Source organism: Anastrepha obliqua, chromosome 3 (genome assembly GCF_027943255.1).
Source record: "Anastrepha obliqua isolate idAnaObli1 chromosome 3, idAnaObli1_1.0, whole genome shotgun sequence".
NCBI lineage: Eukaryota > Metazoa > Arthropoda > Insecta > Diptera > Tephritidae > Anastrepha > Anastrepha obliqua.
Genome location: NC_072894.1, coordinates 59,296,640 through 59,320,428, shown reverse-complemented (window position 1 = coordinate 59,320,428; position 23,789 = coordinate 59,296,640). Strand labels below are relative to the sequence as shown.

At 38.9% G+C, this 23,789-nt stretch overlaps 1 protein-coding gene across 1 annotated transcript in view; it reads right to left on the bottom strand.

Annotated features, from left to right (window-relative positions):
- Positions 1-23,789, bottom strand: part of LOC129242023 (uncharacterized) — a 206,039-nt gene that overhangs the window by 141,994 nt on the left and 40,256 nt on the right. Inside the window, exons 3-4 of the mRNA XM_054878585.1 lie at positions 3,477-8,431; positions 2,006-3,431 (exon numbers count right to left, since the gene is read on the bottom strand). Coding sequence (XP_054734560.1) covers positions 2,006-3,431; positions 3,477-8,431 — 6,381 coding nt within the window. The remainder of the gene's footprint in view (positions 1-2,005; positions 3,432-3,476; positions 8,432-23,789) is intronic.

Genomic DNA, 23,789 nt, shown 5'->3' with positions numbered 1-23,789 from the left:
GATCTCGCACCAAGTGATTACCACCTATTTCTGTCCATGGCGAACGAGCTTGGTGGTCGGAAGTTGTCCTCAAGAGAGTCCTGTGAAAATCGGCTCTCCGAGTTTTTTGACAATAGGGAAGCGAGCTTCTATAAGAGGGGCATTATGAAGTTGGCATCTCGTTGGGAACTCGTAATCGAACAAAACGGCGCATATTTGACTTAAATCGTATTATCATAACCAATTTTATGAACAATTGAAAATTCAATAAAAATACCGCAAGACTTTTTTGACAACCTTATATTATAAATGTTGTAAGATGTATTAATGATATTCTTTATGCTACTCTTTTGAATTAATATTGATCGTACTATCCCTTACTATATCCTCTTATCAGTCGGCTTTTATTTTTACTGCAATCGATAGATATATTATAGGAGAATATTCCCTCAAAATTTTGTATCGGAATTCAAGGTGATTTCGGAGTTACAGGCCTGTGTACCATCCCTAGTGTGAGTATACTGTCTATCTTCTGAAAACTTTGAAATACGTTTTCTCGAAATCATGCTTTTGAAAATGGCTTGTAAGATTTAAAAAAACGACGAAAGTTATCGTTTCAAACTTTTTTTTGAAAAAAAGCGAAAAAGGCATTTTTTTAATAATTAATTGTGTGTTCATTTTTTCATATTTTTATACAAGAGTAGTCTATTATATGCGGGAAAGCCTTCTGAATAAGACAATATTTTGCTTTTGTGTTTCAGGTGAAAACTACGACCGCAATCTTATACGCCGTGAAGCTGTGCGAGATCCCTCCTATGTCCGCCATTTTGTTCTTTATTTATGTTGTTTAAATAATTTATTACTCCTCAACCATGCCTTCAAGTAAATGCAAAAGATTATTCCTGTGTGTCGCTTTTTTCGCCTCAAAAAAAAATTGAGAAAAAGCACCTTTTTTTGAAGCCACTGATAAGAGGCCCTCCTTAATAATCACCAAAAGACGAGGATTTTATTTTTTTTATTCCATACTTTTAAAATAATAATTATTTGACGTACAAAATATTCCATGTATTGGCAGATTTTAGTACTTACTGTAAGTTTAATTTAATAAAAAGAATAGTGGCTCAACCGAACCAACATCCAACGTTGGCATTCATGCGTGATAAGCAAACCCCAAAAGGACTTAGCGCCATCCCAGCACATTTTTTTAAAGTGGATTACAGTTTTAATGTGTTTTACTTGAAATGTTATGTAACAAACCACTATAAAAAAATTTCTTGCTGTTGAAATGCAATGAGAAATTTTTTGTTGAAGATTTTGACCGCTTAACTCTCATCTGAATGGACTTTTACCCTCTTTAAAATAAGTTTCATAAAATTTTATTACAGAAATTAAATTTACAGTAATTTTAATCAGAAAAAGTAGTGAGGATCACTTCAGATGAAAAACTCCTGCGGACAAAGTTGAGGTTTGCACTGATCAAAGTAACCCACAGGTTTTCTAATTTGAGCTTACATAAATTTGAAATAATTTGATGAGGTGGAAATAAATACTCCTGAGTTTTAACTATCACGCATGGATACTAACGTTGAAGTTGGTTTTGTTTAGGCCTTAAAATGGTTGTCCAACTGCGTAATCATTAAATGGATTCTTACTCAAAAAAAAAATCCAAATGGTAATCATTATAATTAATAATCATTAATTAACAGCGCTGAATGAATAAATTGTGAAAATTTAGAATTCTCACTTCACCTAATATAAAAAAACTACTTAAATTGATTAAGTATTCACAAATATTGGTTAAAAATCATACATATTGAGGTCCAATTAAAACAACATACAGACGTTGCTGTTGCACTATTAAGAAAACAATCAATGACACACGAAAGTAAATAATTGTAAAAGACATTACGTGAAACACATGGCGCCATCACGTGCAGCATATCATTAACAGCACGTATCACGGCAACACAGCAACATAGTAACACAGCAACACGTAACTCTCATATGTAATATCAGCTGCACATACCTTCGACAGTGATGTAGGGACGCGGTGAAACATTGTCAAATGAGCGATTAATTATGCCACTATCACGTGGCAGTGCGGTGCACTGGTGATGCAATGCTACTGCAGGCTTCCCAATCATATCTAGACTTTGCTGCTGGCTGTCATCGCCCAGCACAACTTCCTGTTGCTGTTGTTGGCCGTGATATCCCTGAACCGGCATTTGTAATTTTCCAGTTGCGGTGCAGGTTAAATCAGTCGCACTGCTGTCAATTTTTGCGTGTGTTTGTGGGTTTGTTGCAGTATGAGCATGTGTTTGTATGTCGTGTGTTATTTCTATTGTTGCACTGGGCTCCGGATCATGTGCCTTTTTATCCACCATCGAATGAAGACTACGTGCACGTGCACAATGCGCTGACGAAGACAATGACGATGACGAGACTGATGTGTTAAATGGAGTTGAAGTTGGGGTAGGTGTAGTCATTCGGTGAATTTTGTTGTATTGGCGTTGCAACTTAATCCCAACTGTACATTGTTGCTGTTTCACATCACCATCGTTATCGTCAGTACTAGCCTCTGCATCAACATAATGCGTGACTGCGCTGTGCGTGAGTGCATTGTCCGTTTCAATTTGAAACATTCCTACGTTTTGTGTGGCCATGGTAGGCAATGCGATCTTTTGCTGCTGCTGTGCTTGCTCTTGCTGAGTTTGTGATGAGATGGGCGCACGCACCAATAAACCAACATTGTGGCCCTCCAATTGTGGCACAAACTCGCCCAAATTTTTCTGCGCGGTACTGGTAGAACTCAATGGAGTGCCTACAGCTATCTTCAAAGTTTTGTGTTGTTCGCCATCGCTAGCTGCATCAGCGGCAGCACTATTGTGTGCAACGCCATCAATCAATTCTGCAATGTCTAGCGGATTGAGTCCGAAAGGTGAGGCAGCGCGTGTGAGCGCATGAGGTTCAATTAGTGCAGCGGGATATTTGCGTATAGGCGAGCGGCTGGCTTGACGATTTGTACGCGGACTGGCAGAGCGACTGCGTGAGTGCTCACTTGCAAATGGTTTTACTGGGGACAAGCGCGAAGTCGTTGATTGCTGTTTGACTGACTGTAGTGGCGCATGGGACTGAGTATTGTCACTTATTGCCTCTTGGGCCATTGTATGGCTAACTGCATCAATTTGCACTTCATTGTCTTCTTGTTGTCTGCCTACACCATCTGTAGTGGCGGCATATTCGGTGCCAACAACACTTTTTACTATTTTTTGTGGCCCATCCACCATTGACTGCCAAGCTATATGCTGTTTAAAATAAGGACTCGGTATTTCGTAGGTGGCTTTGTATGTATCGAAAGTGTCCATGCTCTCAGCCACCCTCGCACTTTTGGCGTTGTCCTGAATATGCAGCGTTAATTTGCCGCGTCGCCCAGCAATCACTTGCTTGCGGCTCTCTCCGTCAGCTGCAGCCCTTATTGTAGGCACTTCTAATGGTACCTTTTGTGTCGCTAAAGCGGTTACTGCTGCCGATGCTGCTGATATGGAGTTGCACGCTGATTTTGTATCTGGCCGTGCAGTGACATTCTCATTGCTGCTTGCTGCTGAGCTTGATGATTTTCGCTTACTTTTCGTTATTGGCAAAATTGCTGATTGCTGTTGATTTAGTTGTTGAGTTTCATATAATGCTGCTTGCTGTTGTTCTCCAACTAACGCATTTTGGTCCCGATTTTGATTTGAGGTTTTCGTATTAACGCCGGTTCTAAGCTGATTGCTGGTCTCTTGTTTACGCTTGTCTTGTGCTTGATTGTGATGCTGCTGCTGCTCTTGCTCCAGTTTCACCTCTTTTTCTTTATGCAACGTCGTTTCCAGTTGCAGCATGTCATATACTTGCTCGACTAGCTGTTCCTGCGACTGATGCGTGGAAATATAACCTGAAACCACATTTTTGCATAAATCCTTCGGCAAGCTGCCTGCACGAAGCGGTGGGGTTGGTAGTGGCGGCGGTATTGGCGGCTGCGGAACTTGCTTTTGCAGGCGTGCGTGTTGTTCCTGCTTTTGCGGTGCTGTGGTTTTGCTAGTTGTTGACTCATCTACGGCAATGGAAGTTGTGCGTCGCCTTGACACTGGCGTGGTAGGTGCAGATTTTGTAGTTGCTGCAATCACTCGAGTATCTGGTTGCGCTTTAGTATAAGCCTGTCGCTGTTGTTGTTGTTGAAGTGATTGTTTATGTTTCAGTTCGTGCTTCATTGAAGTTGCTGTGGTTGCCTTTGGCATGAATTGTTGCAACTGCCCTAGTTGCTCATAATTGGCTACAACATCGACAACATGCTCGGGGGCGGCGCAAATTGAAGTTGTCGCCTCGCCCGTTATCGGTATTTTCACATTTGTTCTTGCTTTAGCACCCACCCTTGTCGAGCTTCTGTCATCAGCCGTATGTTCAATGATATCTACACGTCCTCCCATTATTTCTGCACTGCCTTTAGAGGACAAGCTAAAGTTCTCGAAATTCTGATTTTCACTGGTCTCAACCACTTCACTATTGGTTTCGGTTTTCTCCAGCTCAGCGGTATCATTAATGCTGCTGTCATCGGCTAAGTGTGCGCAATTATTGTTGTCATCAATTTTGCCATTTACCAATGCCACCTTATCGTTAACATTATGCACCTTATCATCGTCGTCCATTTCAATTAGAACGATATTAGTTGGCTTGTGCCCAGTTGCTGCAATCACATCGTCAAGATTTTCCAATATAGTAACACGTTTTGGTATTGCCGCCGTGGGCATAAAGTGATGTTCGACTGCCAGCACTTCTTCAGTATCACTACGGTCCGTTGTGCTGGGTGCGGTGGCGGTGATGGTGTCGATAGTAGGAGCCGCAATCAGGCGTTGCATTAATGGTTGTAGCACACTGCTATCTACTGCTATTTGGCCGCCTGAGCTCTGCACATGTTTGGCAACCAGTTGTGCTACTTTGCCTACAGTCTGAGTGTCATCTACCTTTACTGCGGATAAATCCTGCAGTGCTTGCTCAACCACAGGCATATTCTCCTGCACAAGAGGGCATCTGTGTTCTTCTATTGCCTGTAAATTATCATCATTGGCGCTAACAACAAGCATTGCTTGTTTGTGCACTAACTGGCGAGCGAGCGTTTGTAAGGGACTCTCGAGTGGCGGTACGGTTGAAGTGACCTGTTGATCTAGTAGCTGAATTTGCCTCGGTTGGATATCGATTTTGTGTAAAATTGGTTGCTGTGATGAGTTTCTCTGCTGCATAGCCTGCTCCTGTTCTCCGACCTTTTTTGGTTTATCTACAAGTATTTGTTGCGGCAAGCTACGATTAAGCGCCACTTTTGCATTTTCCATATACGTGTCAATCTGTTTAAGGTGCTCTGCAATGGATTGCTGAAATAGCCCATATTTTGCCTCGAGCGCCGCAATTTCTGCGGCATTTTCCTTCTGTTGCTCTGGTGCTGACGCTGCTATTAGATCTGACACTGTCGTTGGAGCTGCCGTTGTCGCCTTCATCATGCGCTTTGAGCGCGCATGCTGCTCTTCCTTGGCCGCAAAGAAGCCCGCGATTTTCTGTTGCTGCCGGGTTTTCATTTCTTTGCTGCTCATTTGCCACTCGTTTTCATCAACGCAAGTTTGTTTACTGTCGCTGGTGGCTGCCTCCATTCCTGATGTGCTCGGAGTTTCACACTCACCAGCTAATTCACCAAAGGGCCCATACAAATATTCGCCGTCAGTATAGTAAATGCCACGAGGGCGTTCGGATCGCTGTCTTTGTTGGCTATGTTGGCCTACTTGCATTTTGGTTGTGGTACCTTTATTTTCGCTGACTTTTCCCACTACTTTTAGCTGCTGTTGTGGTTGGCGATTACGCGTTGCTGCTGTATTGCTCAGCGGCTGCTCTGTGCCCGATAGTTGGCCAAAGATTTTGTATACGGGCGATTGGGTTGCATGTGTGGCGTGCCCAGAATGTGCTTTATTTGGCGGTGTTGGCATATTTTGCATGTTATCGGAACCATTGGCGCACTGGTTATTAATATTTTTGCGATTACTACTACTGCCGGCAATTGACTGCTTTACACTTTCATTGGTGGTTGCATCGTCGTGGCCATCAAAGCCGCTCGCTGCTGTTATTGGCATTTTCGATACATTTTTCTCCGCTGCCTTTTTATGCAATATTTGCCTTGGCACGCTGGTGATGGTGTGCGAAGAGTTACGCTGAGTAACGGGTGGCTGAGGTGTTGGCGATATTGGAGCTGATGTACCCGTGGAGCAGGCTCTAGGTTTTTCTAGCGCTCGCCTTGTTACTATGCCCGCTTTGAGGTTCTGAGACTGGTCGCCTGCAGTCCTTTGTTGCGAAATCTCATCGGTCAGTGACGGCACTATCGTGATGGCGGCCGGTATATATGCGACTGTACGATCATCTAAATCTATTGAGCGCAAGTAGATGCAAGCATCATCGTAGAGTTGGTCCGCGCTAACGGTGCTAAGATCGCGACGTGGTGGCGCTTGCTTTTTACCCATACGCTCTGCCACACTTTGCTGCTCCAACTCGATAGGTATGATGCGTGCGGAATGCGGCGGTTGTTGCTTCAAATTACTTTCACTGCTACTGCGACGGTGCTGATTCCATGTCTGGAGTTGCTGTTGATGTTGATGCTGTATCTGTTTTTTATTACCTTGCAATTCAAACGTTCGCGTTGAGCCAAAGTCACTAATTTTACACCTTGTCGGCTGCTTTCCTCCAGGTGCCTCCTCTTTACCAACTTGCGGCGTCGGTGGCAGCGGTATATGTTCCAGATCACTTGACTGTCGCTTTTTAATAGACTTCCCGCCCGAAGCTTTCTCACTTGATAGGTATGTGCGTGGCTTATTTTGTTGCTCTGCTGCTCTTACTGGGGCTGTTACTGCTTCAGCTCGCAAATCATGCTTGTCAACGGCACACATGTCACCCTTATTGCCACGATAACTAGAAGCTGCATCAGCCACTTCATCAGCGTCCATGTCATTGTAACAGATTTTTATTTCCGTTGCCAATTTAATAGCGCGTCGTTGCACGCGCGGCGACATGCTTCCACCCGTTTTTGATTGATTGCACGTTGGTGGTGTTGTTCTTGTTACGCAAGATTGACCACTGCTAAAGGCAGGACCCTCGCTATTACATGCCATCACATTCACTTCTGTGACGCTGCACGGTGGTGTAATGCGCGCTGCGGGAATATTGCCACCACTTGCTGTACCACCACCGCCGATGCCACAGGAGCGCGGTTTCAATGGTGGCAACTCCTCGCGTCTACGTTGTTGTTGTTGTTTCCGACCTCGATCCAGCGATTGTGATTGTCGATTATTATTGATGGCGGCTGCTGTAGTATTTTCCGTGGTGAATTGTTGCCGCGCGGCTGTAGCTGTGGCAATATTTTCATAACTGTGCCATTTTTTAGGAGTCCCAAACTCATGCCGCGCTAGTTGTTCAAAGTAATAACGACGTGGCTCCACCAGTCCGATATATTCATCAGCCGCTTTAGTTTCGGGCGCGGAGAAGCCACGCGCCATCGGTGTATTGCAGTCATCTAGAGCATCGTAGTCGCTAGTGGTGGTGGTAACATTAGTCAGCTCTCCGCCAATTTCATTCATGTTCATGGCCGCGGGCCAACTCGTGGTTGTAGCTACATTCGGTATAATGGCGACGCTAAAAGATTCTAGAGCCGCATTGACCGATGATATATTGGCGCTGTTATTGTGCACATTTGTCAATGTTTGTTGCGACGCACCAGTGCCAACAGTGCAGACGTTGGCGCGCGTCTCGCGGGAGCTATCGGTGCCATGCGCTAATTTATTTTTCACAGTTTTTTGCAGTTTTTGCTTTTGCAGCTGCATTTGCTCCATTTTGTTGCGTTGCCGCAACTCGGCGGGCGTCGGTTCAATTATTCGCGTGGGACTATTGAATTTCTCGCGTATCGCATCAATGCCGTGCCGCTTACAAACGCTCTCCGCAAAGTGTACTGCATTGTTGTTACAGCTGCTGCAGCTGCTACTTCTGCTGTTCGTTTGTTGCTGATGGTGATGTTGCTGGTGTTGGCGTTGTTCTTTTGAAGAACTGCGCGAATGCGTGAGTGACTGCGTTCCACCACGACCTACCTCCACTGCGTCAGCTCCCCCAGCAACTGCTTCGCCATCCATTGCGTAATCACTATTCGGTGGCGGCCAGCTGTGGTCGCGTTTATGCAAATTCTTGCGTGTGGCAAGGCGATTTATCTTCAATACCGTATCACGGTCGATTGTGATGTTGTGCTGATGGCACAGGTATTGCGTTTTGATTTGTTCCAACTGCTGTTGGTGCACTGGTGTGTGCATGGCTTGTTCGTAGTACTCCTCATAGTATTTAGGAGCTGGAGGGTGTTGCCGGCGCTGTCGGGAACGACTCTGTCGTCCACACGCTAAATCTATTGGGAATGCGCATGTCGCAAATTCACGTAGATATTTTGTGTTGTTGTTGTTTGTACACCATTGTCAATTGTCCGCCATTATAGTAGGTCATTTGTAGTTGATTGTTAATGTTAGATTGCAACATTCGTGATATTTTAGTTACGTTGTTGGTGTTGTGATTTTTCAGTTATCGATGTGGTTGTTTGTTGTTGAGGGACAATCACGCACACGTAAAAAATAGACTTGTATTAATTTTTATACTTTCTATTATGCAGAGTATTTTACGTTTTCATTGTGAAAAATTATACAATTAACATTAAAAATTGCTTTTGGGGAAATTTCCACTCGGAATTGATGGGACAGTATGAACACCTGGAATTTTTAGTTAAACGATATGTACTTACACATACATATACATGTATAATAGATGACAGTAAAATGACTAATATTTGTTATAGCTGGAAAATTGTGTTGGATAACAAAACTTATCTAGAAAAATAGTTTATAAAAAATTTGATGATGAAGATTGCGAAAATATATACGTACTCGTATGTATACGTACGTATGTAAAATATTGCATAGCAGTCTTAGACACCTGAGAATTCAGGGTCCGGCACTCGACCAATTAAAAAGGCCATAAATTTAGTTTAGAAAATTACTTTCATTGAATTTAAAAAATGTGTGAAAATAATTCAACATTCAGAACCAATTCACTTTTGCTCGATATGATCACCTTTTGTCTTGACCAGACGGTCCAGAAACGAATCGCAAGCGTCCCGAATGTGACTTGCACGTATTTTGGCCCATTCGCGAACAATGACCTCACGTAAATTCTCGTATGAACGGTCGGTCAAATAAACCCTGTCATTTTGGGAGTTTAAGAATTGCTCAATTTCAAAAATTTTCTCGTCAGCAAACACAATGTTTGGAAATTGACCGCTTTCGGTCAAGCGAAGCAACTCCTTCGCTCTGTCTAGTCTGACTTGTTGTTGCTTTGGTGTAAGATCATGCGCCTTTTGGGCCTTGTAAGGCTTAACTTTGAGATCATTATTCAGTATGCGGTGGATGCTATGCTCAGATATTCTTAGTTCTTTCGCCATTTGATTGGCGATCTTTTGAAGACCACCTCCATGACGTTTCGCGACGCTACCAGTGTCATTGTAACGATTAATGGTGCGATAAACAAAAACTGTATTTACTTTAACATGCTCGAGCGCACGAACAACCGCTGGTTGTGATTTTCGAGCCAAATATAATGCAATCACACTATTATGTTTGAGATCCATTTACTGATTTTCTTTTTTTGCGTTTACAATCGGCAAAATGCTTACGTGCGCTTGCAAATATTACTCTGGACTGTCATTTAGCCAACTAACAGATGCTGCGCGAGCGGTCTGAAGTTGGTTACACTTCGAAGGCCGGACCCTTTATATGCATTATGCGAAGGAAATTTGATGAAATAATAAAAATTCATTTCGATAAATTTTTTTACGCTTTAAATAGAAAATAAAATCTTCAATCTCATTGAATCAACCTGCAGTTAGCCGCACTTGTATGTACTAACAAACTATATTGTACTGGTCCTTTACCTGGTAGCCTGAATGCCTTAAAACTGTGCTGAGATGGTAATCTGGGACATTTTCACTACTTACTTTCTACTAGTACTGAATCCGCGCGAGTTTATAAGTTCAAATGAACACAGATTTTTAAAACAAAAAAAATTTACAAACTCCTGTAATTTTGTTGTAATTAAGTTAAACATTTCTAAAGCCACTAAGCGATTAAAGAATCGATGTAGTTGAGTGAAGAACATCAGCTTTCACCAAAGTGAAAACTAAGATGTGCACTAGACCGTACAGAAAATAAGCTAGCCATACACTCCTCAGTCTGAAGTATTTTTGCAGGGTAATTTAATTTTTCGTCGTATCTTAAGTATTTACAATCAGCTCTTAGAGTATCAAGGATGATATAGTATGATGCTTGCCATTTTGTACTTAAGATTCGGGTTGGTACGATTTTTTTTTCTTCCTTTGAGGTGGAACTGCACATTATGCACATTTCGGCCTTGAAATAGTCGCCCTAACCAGAAAATGCCCTTTGAAGGCAGAATACAATTGAGAGGGGAGGATCTGCATTTATATTTATTTTGGAAGTCCCCATTTACGTTTTTCTTCTTTTTAACATAAACCATTTTATAAAGGTAGTATTTTTATTCTCAGAAGAATTTTTGTATAGTTAAAAACTGCCGGTGGGCTGGCTTGACAGGGAACCTTGTAGACGGCTTCATCGCAGAATGAGAGGATTGGAGTTCCCTTGAGATCCTGTAGTTTGCTGCTTAAAAGATGGGCCTCGCATCAACTCGCGAGATCCTTCTGGCCACGTGTAGATCGGGGTTAATACAAACGTAAGTCGCCACTTTTGGTCGTCGTCCTCTAGTCCAAGCCCCTTCTTTCTTTTTTCTTTCACCTGTCTGTTCAGTTCTCCATTTCCCTTCACCTCCGCTACCCTCTGTATGGTATCACCACGGACAAATTTTAATTTTTTTTGTCTAAGTGGGCCCCTAGCAGGATAGTCTTTTAACCTAACCATCCTAACATAAACTTCCCATATTTCGAGACAATATTAGCTTTAATTTTTATTTTCTAGCCTTCCTATTACTATGCCTTAATTAATAATACAAATGTATCATATTTCCGACTGGGTTGGTTTCATTTTCTTTGGTGTTGGCTGCTTCGTTGCTCAGTATTTCTATGTATTGTATATGTATGTATATGCAAATATGCATAGAATAGATGTGTATGAATGCAAATGTAGATATCTATGTACTTTCAGATTGTTTTATAGCACACTGCTTCGCCCCATCCATCTGTTGCTAATTTGCTTTAGTTATAAACATATAAAGTATGTATGTGTACACATACATATGTATGTGTACTGTATGCTGCTTATATTATATAGTGCAAGGTGAGTATCTCAAAATAGTTGCCAAAGTATTGTATATATTTACTTTATAGTCACTGATTACACAGTTCTACCATATGTTTTGATACACAAATGCAAATCTATATATATAAAAATGAATTGCTGTTCGTTAGTCTCGCTAAAACTCGAGAACGGCTGAACGGATTTATCTTATCTTGTTCTTGAATTATTCGTGGAGGTCTAGGGAAGGTTTAAAAGGTGAGAAAAATTCGAATAAAGATATAGGTCAAAACGTGGACCCGGGTAACCTTCGGACGTGTATGTACAATATGAGTATGAAATGGAAGCTGTTGGTGAATGCTTTAGTTCAGAGTATTTTTCATGCCGCTCCGTGACTAGGGTCTCGAGGTAGAGACCAAAACGTGGACCCTAGAATGTGTTTGTACAATATGGATATCAAATTGAAGCTGTTGGTGAATGCTTTACTACAGAGTATTTTTCATGCCGCTCCGTGACTGGGGTCTTGAAATATATGCCAAAACGTGGACCCGCCGTGTCTTTAAACCGAATTAAACCAAACTTATACACATTGTTAAGGAGGCATTGAAGATGGTTTCCGTATAGTTTGGATACCTATTGGTAGATAGGGTCTCGAGATATAGGTCAAAACGTGGACCCGGGTAACCTTCGGACGTGTATGTACAATATGGGTATCAAATGGAAGCTGTTGGTGAATGCTTTAGTTCAGAGTATTTCCATCCGCTCCGTGACTAGGGTCTCGAGATAGAGACCAAAACGTAGACCCTAGAATGTGTTTGTACAATATGGATATGAAATAAAAGCTGTGGATAAGTGCTTTAATACGGGTTAATTTTCATACCTATTGATGACTAGGGTCTCGAAATATATGCCAAAACGTGGACCCGCCGTGTCTTTGCACCGAATTACAACCACGGGTACAGCGTTCTTTTGATCCAGCCATAATGTCGCTTACTTTTTTAACGCTTGGGGCGGAACTGAACTGTCAAATTGACAGTGTGAGTTACAATGTGTCAATATTTCTTTCTGATTTGGATGCCATAAGGAAAAAACGTAAGTGCAATATGTAAAAATTGTTTGTGAATTTTTTTGGAGTGGATTTTGGAACAGTGAATAACTTCTTACGAAATTTGAGAATTTAATGTGAAATCCGAATGAAATTATGTGTGAATGAAATTTTTTTCCTTTTTTTTTTTGAAAAATATAAATGGATAATGGTTAAAAAAGCTCCAATGCTTAATAAAACATATAAATTGAAACGAAAAATTCATGGATGATCAGGAAAAAAGACGATTGTTTCTTAGTTATTCATATGCGTTGATTTGAAATTTAAAAACAATCTTCTTTTTTCCTGATTTTCAATTTATATTTTATATTTACTCAAAAACAAATAGAAAAACAAAAAATATTGTTTATGCCAAAGCGCTTGAATAAAGATTAAAGAAATAAATAATATGAAAACCATATCTTTTCTGTTCTAAACCATATCTATTCTATTTTAGTGTGCCCAGCGAAGTGGGCCGGGCTTGCTAGTAAAATATAAACGAAATAAAATGATAAAAAATATAATTCAATTAAACAAGTAAGGAACTGCTAAATTCGGTTCGTACCGAACTTTATATACCAACGCGCAATTGAGTTTAAAATTTAATTTGAGCTGGCTGTCAATTTTCGGAGTTAAACAACCTAATAGACAATGAGAGATGGATTAGATGGTCGTACGGAAATGTAGACCTAACATATAGAAATTGGGCGTGGCTTTTATCCAATGTCAATATTATTTAAGTCGGTTCTAAACGAGATGGTGAGCAATATGTGTATCAAGTTTGGGTGAGTTTTATTACGTCGAAATCGAGATACACGCATTTACCCAAAGTACGCCTATTTTTTTGAAAATTTTACTCCCGTCAAATTGGGTTCAAATGGAAATAATTAATAAATGTTTCTATGTTTTGCTGCGACCGGCGGGTGACTACCATTCTGAGTACATAGGTTTTAAACACCAAAAACTAAGAAAAAGTTATTTCCAATACGGTACGCCCCTTGGCAGGCTATGGCAAATCTTCGAGTGTTTTTCTGCCACGGAAAAGCTCCTCATACAAAAATATCTGCCTTTCGGTGGACCTCTGCAGGTCCCTCCATTTGCGGTTCAACATCAAGACGCATACCAGAAATAGGACACAATCGATCCCTCTCATTATTCTGAGTATTTTGGTAAGAATATGTCTCTAACTATCTCATCGCGCGGGCATACAAATTAAATAAATGGATGTCCACGCCTTTTGACGTACCCTTTATTGTACTACAAGTAGGTAACAATTAAGAATAGTAGAGGATTCATAACCATGGTGAAAAGATTTTCGGACAGGTGCTCTTTAACAAACCGTTATTCGGATCTCAGCGAATTTCGCAGAATCAGCTTATGGGATGACGTCACTTGGGTTGTGTTTACAAAAACACTGAGATTGTGTTGGTTATATACGAAAAATATCAACCAACGACACTTCTTTGCCGTCTGAACAACGACTGATTGGACGAGTGTGTGAACATGTATGAAGTGATTGTGCTAATTTCGGCTAGCGATAAGATTGTGTTAGTGATATACGAAAAAAGCAGTCTTCGCTCATGTTACTTCGTTGCTATCTGTACAACGACTGATTGGACGAGTGTGTAAATGCATATGAAATGATCGTGCAGAATTCGGCTGCCAAATCCCGAAGTGACGTGGTAGCCAAAATCCGAACACAATTTTCTTTTCCACCATATTTAAAAAGCAAACCTGGTAAATGTATCATCCTTGTGTCGTGAAGTCACTAGAGAAAACAAACAAAAATAAGCGGAAGAAGGAGAGGCAAAAGGGAGTAAAAAACCATGAATATATGTCGAATAAATTGTGGATACATATATACTACATCTGCACATGCATACAATTACACCCAAAGGTACGTTTATTTTCTATACTGATATCACTTGCCACATTCTTCGGAAATAAAGTGGAGCTTTTCGAAAGGCGCCAGAGTACAGAAATTCTCTACATCAGCGGTGGTAATGGTCACTTATTTGCAGCTTAATTTCATATTTCCACATCACGATTTTATTCCAAAAACAACGTGATCATTTGTTGTACTATCTGGCTTTTAGTAGCGCTTCATTTCGCTTTTGTATAGCTTTCGTGAGTGGTACGCACGATACATATATGAATACATACTAGGGTTGTTAATTTTTTTTAACGCCTTGATATCGGGATTTCGATATTCATTATTTTGGCATAATGTAAGGGGGAAAAAATTGCATCAGCATTGTTTGAACTCTCTCCTTAAACAATAAATAATACATTTAGGATATTAAATATACTTCTTTATTTCAAGTGAAAATTATTTCATTCATAACAAATCCAATGACATTAGCAAAATCGAAACGTATTTGACTTTGCGGTGAAAAAACTTTTCTGTGACAAAACTTCGTAGTTGAAAGAAGTTCACATATCTTTTAATCTCCTACAATTTAAACAGGGCAAACGGGAAGTAGTAGGCTTTAGTACATATTGATTCACATAATTTAAAATTAAAAATCAAATAATTCAAGGTAGCTTTTTACAACAGATAAAAAAACCTAAAAAAAAACAATCAAATTCATGTTCATATTTTCTAAAAAGTGAAATCCAATGTTGCCCTTTCTGCTATATGTAAAAGGAGATTTTTCTGTCTCCATTTCATAAGCCTCATAAAGAATTACAGGTACTGTAAAGCTCGCAGTTGTATGCGAATAATCCCTGAATTTTCGGAGCTTGAAAAGTCCGTGATCCCGGAATGCCAGAATTGTCATCTCTAGTACATACACACTTCCATATTCGATTTTCTGTCTAAATTTTTTTCTTTTTTGTACACCAAAGGAGATTAAAAAAAAATTATGATTCTGAAACTAATAATTTTAAAAATATTTTTAGACTATGACTAAGCAAACAAAATGACTTATTTATAAATAGGCACATACACACATAAAAAATATGTATTCGGATTTTCTAATGGAAGAATATTTTTTAGAGTGTGAATTGATACAAAGCAATTTGGTGTCATATATGATACAATACATATACGAGTAGAAGGGAATAAAAATAGTCAATACATACATATTTGGGCGCTGAACATGTGCAGATATCTTATTTCATAATAATAAGAAGTAATATAACGCATTATTATGACAATATTTTATTTTCCTGTGGTGTGAACCTAGAAACAGAATATTTGGACTCTATACTGCGAGCAGGTAGAATGAAGTGAAACAATCTGTATTTTTTAGAACGCCAAATTTATGTGTAATTATATAATCTCTACATATACACTGAAGTACAAAACTGGAGCATTAAGTTGGGTGAAATGGTTGTCTGAAGGGAGACTCCACTTGTCGAAAAAAAAAACTATTAAATATAGTAATAATTATATACTTTGCAGGCCAGAAATTTAGCGGTTTACGAGGAACGCAAAACCACAAAATAATTTGGTTGATATAACCTGATATATTGAATAGAAAAATATTTATTGCTGGTGTTGCCACATATTTTTTTATAAATTAAGAAATCGATTACAAAAATATATTATGATAATTGTAGAAAAAAATATATATCAAAATGTATATAAAAAAGTATCTATATTAATGAAATTTAATTTAAGGTTAGGATATGGCTATGACCTTATAAATATAGTTTTATAAATTTTATAAACTATAAATTATATTAACTACCATATATCCATATGAGCCGATAACAGGGTGCATGGTATGTGCATTAGGCGAAAGCCACTATCGACTCTAAAATGTGTTTTATAAGGCAATTTCAATACTAATATGAATTAAAAAGTAAGTGACAACGCCATAGTCCGCGATTCCCATACTAAACAAATTTTTATTGTTTTAAACACTCTTTTATTTATCTTCTCAACGGAAATACTGCGATTTATCTCGAGCTTCAAATTATTCATTGCGTTGTGTTCGCTACCTATGTCGGCGAATACTTAATTCATCTTTGCCTTAAGAGCTAGGTGGCAACGCTAATTTTATTTAAAGTTTTGCTTATTCTTTTGAACACATTTTGTTTGTTACACTGAAATCTGAGAGAGTACCAGCACAACAAATTTCAATAAAAAATGGAACGATGTAGAAATTAAAAATCTCTTAGCCTGGACAATGACAAACGTTTGAGAATTAAAGAACTACAAAAGAATTTTATTGAAATAACCATTTTAGCTGATGAGCAAAGGAGAAACTCTACGAATTCCAATTATTTGAACAAATTATCCATTCAAGTTGAAGCGACTTCAATTTCTAATAATTAATTTTGTATTTTTAAATTACCGCTAATAAGGCAGGGGGACAGGCATTTAAAAAATAAGGTATTGATGCTGACTGCTCTTTCCACGGTCAATAATATCTTTGTTATTCCAAGATAATAAAAGTAAATCTGTTGTGTATGGAGAAGTATATATCTAATGCAATTTAAAATGAATATATAAAATAATAATATTCATAAAATAATTTCAAAAGCTAAATGAAATATATTATAGTATGTTAAGAGCACAAAAAGCACAACATAACTAATTCATTATTATTTTGCCGCATACCAGAATGTCAGATCTGTATGAATCTGCTCTTCATTAAGGCATCTGTGCTACTTTTCCAATCACATCATAGAACTTGGTATAGGTTTTGTGTCCCATGAAAAGTTATTAGTTAACAAGACCGCGTTAAAAATACTTTTAAAAATCGATTTTGTTGCGGAGACAAAGTAGTTCGTAATAAATATTTCAATCATGCATACTTGCAACCCTGTACTTGTATTTCTCTTTTTGTCATTCTTATCATTTTTAATAAAGTTAGTCGTTAAATAGTATTTGAACTCCTCGGTTCCTTTAGGTTATGGGTCCAGCGCCCAAGTTTAAGTAAACGACTGTGAAAAGTTAAAAAAGAAAAATTAAAGTTTTGTTTTGTAATAAAGAAAAATAAGCGAACGTTAAGAATGGCCGGTGTAGTGCGGATCGAACCGCTAAACGCGGAAAACTATGATTCGTGGAAATTGAAAATGCGTGCAATTTTAATTAAAAACGACCTGTGGAATTATGTAGATGGCTCTGCCGCGAAGCCTGACAATGAAAATACGCTTAGTGTGTGGACAATTGCTGATCAAAAGGCATCAGCAGACATCACGTTGGCGATATCACCAACAGAGCTTGGTATCATTTCAGAGTGCAGCAGTGCACGTGAGGTTTGGTTGAGGTTGGAATCGACATTCAAATCCAAGGGACCAGCCAGAAAAGCGACCCTACTCAAGCGCGTAGCATTGTCGCGCATGGCAGAAGACGAGAAGGTTCGAGAACACCTCAACGCATTTTTCGACGCAGTCGCGAAATTAAAAGAAATAGGCGTCGCAATAGGCGATGAGCTGTTGGCAATTTTGTTGTTGTATAGTTTGCCGGCGTCGTATGAAACGTTTAGGTGCGCGGTAGAAACGCGAGACGAGATACCGAAGCCAGAGGTGCTTCGTGTGAAAATACTCGAAGAATACGAGTCTCGAAAATCGAAAGAGGACAATAAAGTGGACAATAACGTACTTTATATAAAGAAAAAGCTAAACAGAGCGAACGTGAATCGGGATTCGGGTAATTTAAAGCAAGCGAAGAAGTGCTATCGGTGCGGTAAACCAGGGCATTTCGCGAGAAATTGCACAAGCAAATCATATGAGTGCAAATGCAACAATTTTTGAAAGTGTACATCATATAAATGACGAACTAAATTTAGCAAATGGGTGCTCGACAAAAATAAACGGTGTCGGTAAAGTGTGCACGAAGATAGACTTTCGTGGAAAACAAGTCGATTTGGACTTGAAAAAAGTTTTGCACGTGGCTGATTTGCGTACAAATTTGATGTCAGTTGCTAAAATTACCGACAGGGGTTACTCTGTAAAGTTCGAAAAGACAGAAGCCGTGGTTATGAACAGTGACAATAAAGTAGTATTGGAAGCTGAAAGAATTGGTAATTTGTATTATTTAAAAACTTCGAAAAATTTCGCGAATTTAGTTAACACTAAAAACGGTATTGATTTGTGGCATTACAGGATGGGTCACGTAAATGAACGCGATTTAAAATCTATGGCAAATGGTTCGGTGCACGGTCTAAAATTTAAACAAACTGAACAATTATCTGGCTGTGAAATTTGTGCTAGCGAAAAGCAAGTGCGTACTGTTTTTAAGAAATCAAATGCGACTAGAGTAAACGATTTACTCGAGATTGTGCATAGTGACGTGTGCGGGCCAATGAGACATGCGTCGAATGGCGGTGCGAAATATTTCGTAACTTTTATCGATGAAAAGTCCAGATGGTGTGAAATATTTTTTATCAAAAACAAATCGGATGTTTTGAAAGTTTTCAAACAATATAAAGCAAAAGTTGAAACATTTACGGGCAAGAAAATTAAAGCGTTGCAATCCGACAACGGTCGCGAATACTGTAATGAAGAATTTGACAATTTTTTAAGTGAGTGCGGAATCAAACGTCGCCTTACGGCACCATACACTCCACAACAAAATGGTATCGCGGAGCGTAAGAACAGAACTCTCGTTGAGATGGCCAGGTGCATGATGAAACATGCAAATGCACCTCCAGAAGCAGTAATACGGCTTGTTATATACGAAACCGTTGTGTAACAAGAACAACGGGTGAAGTGCCATACCGGGTGTGGGTAAAGCAAAATCCGACAGTAGCGTACATGCGAATATTCGGTACAAAAACGTTTGTGCTTAATAAAAACCCTGCAAAAGGAAAGTTTGACTCTAGGTTATTCAGATGAATCAAAAGCATATCGGTTATACTCAAAGACTAAAAAGCGTATTATAATAAGCCGCGACGTAAAATTTATCGACAAGTTAGGTTTTAATGGAACATTTGAAGACTTTGAGCAAGAAAGCGAAAAAGACAATGAAAATGAAAACAAAATTGACGTGATGTTCGAAAACAATAATACAGATAGTGTAGTTAGCGATGAAGAATCGATAGGCGTACCTCAAAGTGGAGCAGGTGAGTGTAATGCTCGGCAGGGTAGGGGTCGACCAACGTATGTGCGAACGGGTCAGCGAGGAAGACCAAAGAAAGTTTATCGTCAGACGGTTAACGGCATCAATTCAGAGGAGGATGCTGCTAATTCAGATGAATTCTACGAGTGCAATGAAGATACCTCAGCACGACTTATCACCGAAGATCCGCAAACTTTAGCCGAGGCGTTGAAAACCCAGGACGCATCTATGTGGTTAAAGGCGCTTGAAGACGAATTTTTGGCGCATATGCGGAACAAAACTTGGCAGATAGTAGAAAGGCCATCCAACCGTAAGGTAATTGGCAACAAATTCGTATTTCGTACTAAAGATGAAAACCTGAAGAAGGTTCGACTCGTAGCAAAGGGCTACGCTCAACGACCAGGGGAAGATTTTCATGAGGTTTCATCTCCTGTTGTGCGGTCAACTTCAGTACGATTTTTCACAGCATTGGCTGCAGAGCTAGATTTGCAGATACATCAGATGGATGTGGTCACCGCATACTTAAACGGGGATCTGGACGAGAATGTCTACATGGATGTTCCAGATCTACTTATGAGTGTTTTGAAGAAAATTCAACAAGGTCAACCTGTTGGCTTAAAGGGTATGACGAAGCATAGCTACGAAATCCAGAAAACAGCAGAGGAGTGGCGAGCATCATTACAACGAAGTAACACCGCGTGTTTAGTAAAGAAAGCACTATATGGTTTACGTCAATCAGGGTTAATGTGGTATCATAAATTATCATTAATTCTGAACGAGATTGGGTTGAAGCCGACGAAATTTGATCCATGTTTCTACGTGCGGCGTGAAGGTAGTGACACCATGTTTGTCATTATATATGTAGATGATTTACTTTTGGCATCTAACAACGGTAATTGGATAAAAACCACGAAAGAAAAGCTGTCACAAAATTTCGATATGAAGGACATCGGAAATGTTAATCGATGTTTGGGTATAAATTTCCATCAGAATCTGGAGAAGGGCGAGATATTTTTATCGCAACGGTCGTATGCTGAATCAGTATTGACCGATTCGGCATGTCAGAGTGCAATCCTTCGAAAACGCCAATAGAAACAAATTGCAATCTCACGTTGCCTGCAAGGAAAGACGAGGCCGAAATGGCGAAGTTCCCGTATCAAAGTCTAATCGGCGCTTTGATGTACTTGGCAGTATCTACGAGACCTGACATAGCGTATGCCGTCAATTTTATGAGTCAATTTAATAACAACTACACAGAACAGCACTGGGAGGCGGCAAAACGAATTTTGCGTTACATCAAGGGTACATTACAACAAGGTTTACTGTACAAAAGGACTGGTGCGGATTTATACGGTGTAGTCGATGCCGATTGGGGCGCAAATTCAGCAGACAGGCGGTCTTACTCAGGTTTTGCGTTTATATTCGCCGGATCGTCTATAAGCTGGGAAGCGCGTAAGCAGCGTACTGTTTCGCTTTCAAGTACAGAAGCGGAATACATAGCGATAACTGAGGCGACTAAAGAAGCTTTATATTTGAAAGCATGAAGTGGGAATTAATTGTGCCAGCGTCAAGTTATTAAACAATAACCAGAGTGCACAGAAATTGGCTGTATCTTCAAATTTCCACCCTCGAACAAAGCATATTGACATACGTCATCATTTCATCCGAGACTGCGTACAAACTAAAATGATCGTACTAGAGTATATGTCAACACAGCAAATGCCAGCGGATATTCTTACCAAGGGTTTAACACACATGAAGCACAGTATGTGTTCATCGCATTTGGGTCTTGTCGAATTCAGTTCAGAAGAATAAACTCTCTACTTTGAGAGGAGGTGTTGCGGAGACAAAGTAGTTCGTAATAAATATGTCAATCATGCATACTTGCAACCCTGTACTTTTATTTCTCTTTTTGTCATTCTTATCATTCTTAATAAAGTTAGTCGTTAAACAGTATTTGAACTCCTCGGTTTCTTTAGATTTCTTCACGAAAAACATTTAAAAACTTTAATGTAGATCTCTAAATTTCACAAATTAATTTTTTTTTCAAACTAAAGCAATTTTCTGGAGCAAAAAAAATGTAATAAATTCAATTTTCAAATAAAAGAGATATTTTTAAATATAATCAACATTTTTCATAAAAAACTGATTCTTAGAGCATTATATCTATGACGAACCATTGAGTGCACTAAATTGTACTAAATTCGATTAGAAAAAAAGTACCATTTTTGTATGGAGGAAGTGAGACTTTATTGTTTATACATGATCTTTCTTTATGCATTTCGTGAAAAGCAATAAGCTTATATTTGTTATTATTCCGACCCTAGCAATAATTGTAATAATGGAATAATAAAAATGCGACCCCCGTAGATGAATGGGTTGGTGCGTGATTACCATTCGGAATGTGGAGGTTTGAGTCTCCGTGAAACACCAAAATGAAGAAACAATTTTTTCTAAAAGCGGACGCGGCAATGGCAAGCCTTCGAGGGCATTTCTGCGATGAAAAGGCTCCTTATAAAAATATCTGCATCAAGACGCGCGACACAAATAGGAGGAGCCAATTATATACATATGTATGTTTGTATTCCGACAGATTCCGTTATATTCTGAAATCCAGAATGAGTTTACAAATGCAGCGCGTATCTTCTTTCATTTCTGAAGCACTCCATGCTTTTATTTGTATGCAGAATTTAAGAAGTATACATAAATTTCCCTTCACATAGAGAAACTGAATTTTATTTTATAATCAGATTTAAAAATTCGGGGAAAAAATCGCGAATTCAAATGAATAAGGATTTATTTCTTCAAAGCAAGAGAACTGTAAAGGCTTAATGGAATTTGAAACCATCTATAATATACTATCTCCAACACGCTCGACTTTAAAAACGTCGTTTATGTTATACACGTAGATAGAAACTCCCAAACGGAAGTCAAGAGCGAAGTAATTGGGTTCAAAACCAATAGAATTTACGATTCGAAGCGATACAAAGTAACGCTACTTAGGCATTGGAAAACTATATGCTTCACCGCCAGAGTTGATTTCCAAGTCCAGAGAAGGGTGAGCTCGATACCGGTACTACTTACACTTATTATTTATACCTATTTTACACTTCCTTGGAATACCGAATCTGAGCGGCTCAATTCTTCAACTTAACTCTTTTACAATATTAGATTAAAGAAATCACTTGGCAGAAAGTCGATTTTAATAGGTTTTGCTTAGTTTGAAATCTATTCGAATATTTTCTTCTTATTTCTGGCGGGGATGTGCATTAATATTTCTTATAAATACCAAAATTATACACAGCGAGAATGGTTTGCAAAAGTCGACGATTTTGTTTTTTACTGATATTTTTGCTGAGAGATGTACTAGCATATTAGAATTAAGTTTTATAGCAGTTTTTTCTTGAAAGAATATCACCTCATCGTATTTACAACAAGAGTACGCAAATTTTATCATATGAAAAAGAAGATGCCAACTCTTCCACAAATTATTAATGTTATTATTATTTATTTATTAAATTATAAATAAAATTATTAAGTAATATGTTTACAGCACTCGCTGCCAGGGCTATCGGCTATTCCACAAATTATATATAATATAATAAAATTCAACGCCTAACTTCTACATGTGGATATACAATACATACCTCATTATTTGGTCTGTTTTGGTCCAAAGCTATCGCTATAACCTAAGTTAACTTTCAGTATTCCTTTTAATATATTTTTAAATTCTCGCACTTTGGGTAAATTTCTCAGAAATACAAACAAACAAAGTAGTTTTGCTTCCTTGACTATTTTTACAAACCTATTTATATAATATTTTTTATTATCGCCCATAATAAATTTATTGGGCGCCAACGTCTACAGACATCAGTATTTACGAGCAAATTTCCACATACATGCATAGAAACTTATTTGGCAGCGTGAAATTTATCTCACTGAACAGCCATCAAACTGACTAATGTTGCGGCACTTTGCAATGTCAATATTTGTTGTGAAGGTTGGTGAAATCGAATTACATTTAAATAAAATTACTGCTGGGAATGAGAGAATTGCCATAGTAACTAATAGTTGCCGCCAGCAACAATATACTGGTGGTTCTATAATTATGTCCGCAACATTCCCATGCCAGCCTGGTAATAAAAGTCTCAGTGCTTGGTACCGAAAACACTCCATAAGTATGTAAGTATAAGCGTGCCTTTGTGTATGTGGGTAGATGCGTGAGTATGCATGACTGCCCTGAGGGACGGTTGCGGTGTCATAATTTAAGTTATTGGTAGTGTTATTACTTTAGAGCATTAAACTTGCAGCGACTAAAACGCCGAAGCCAATTATTTTCAAATAATTATGGGAG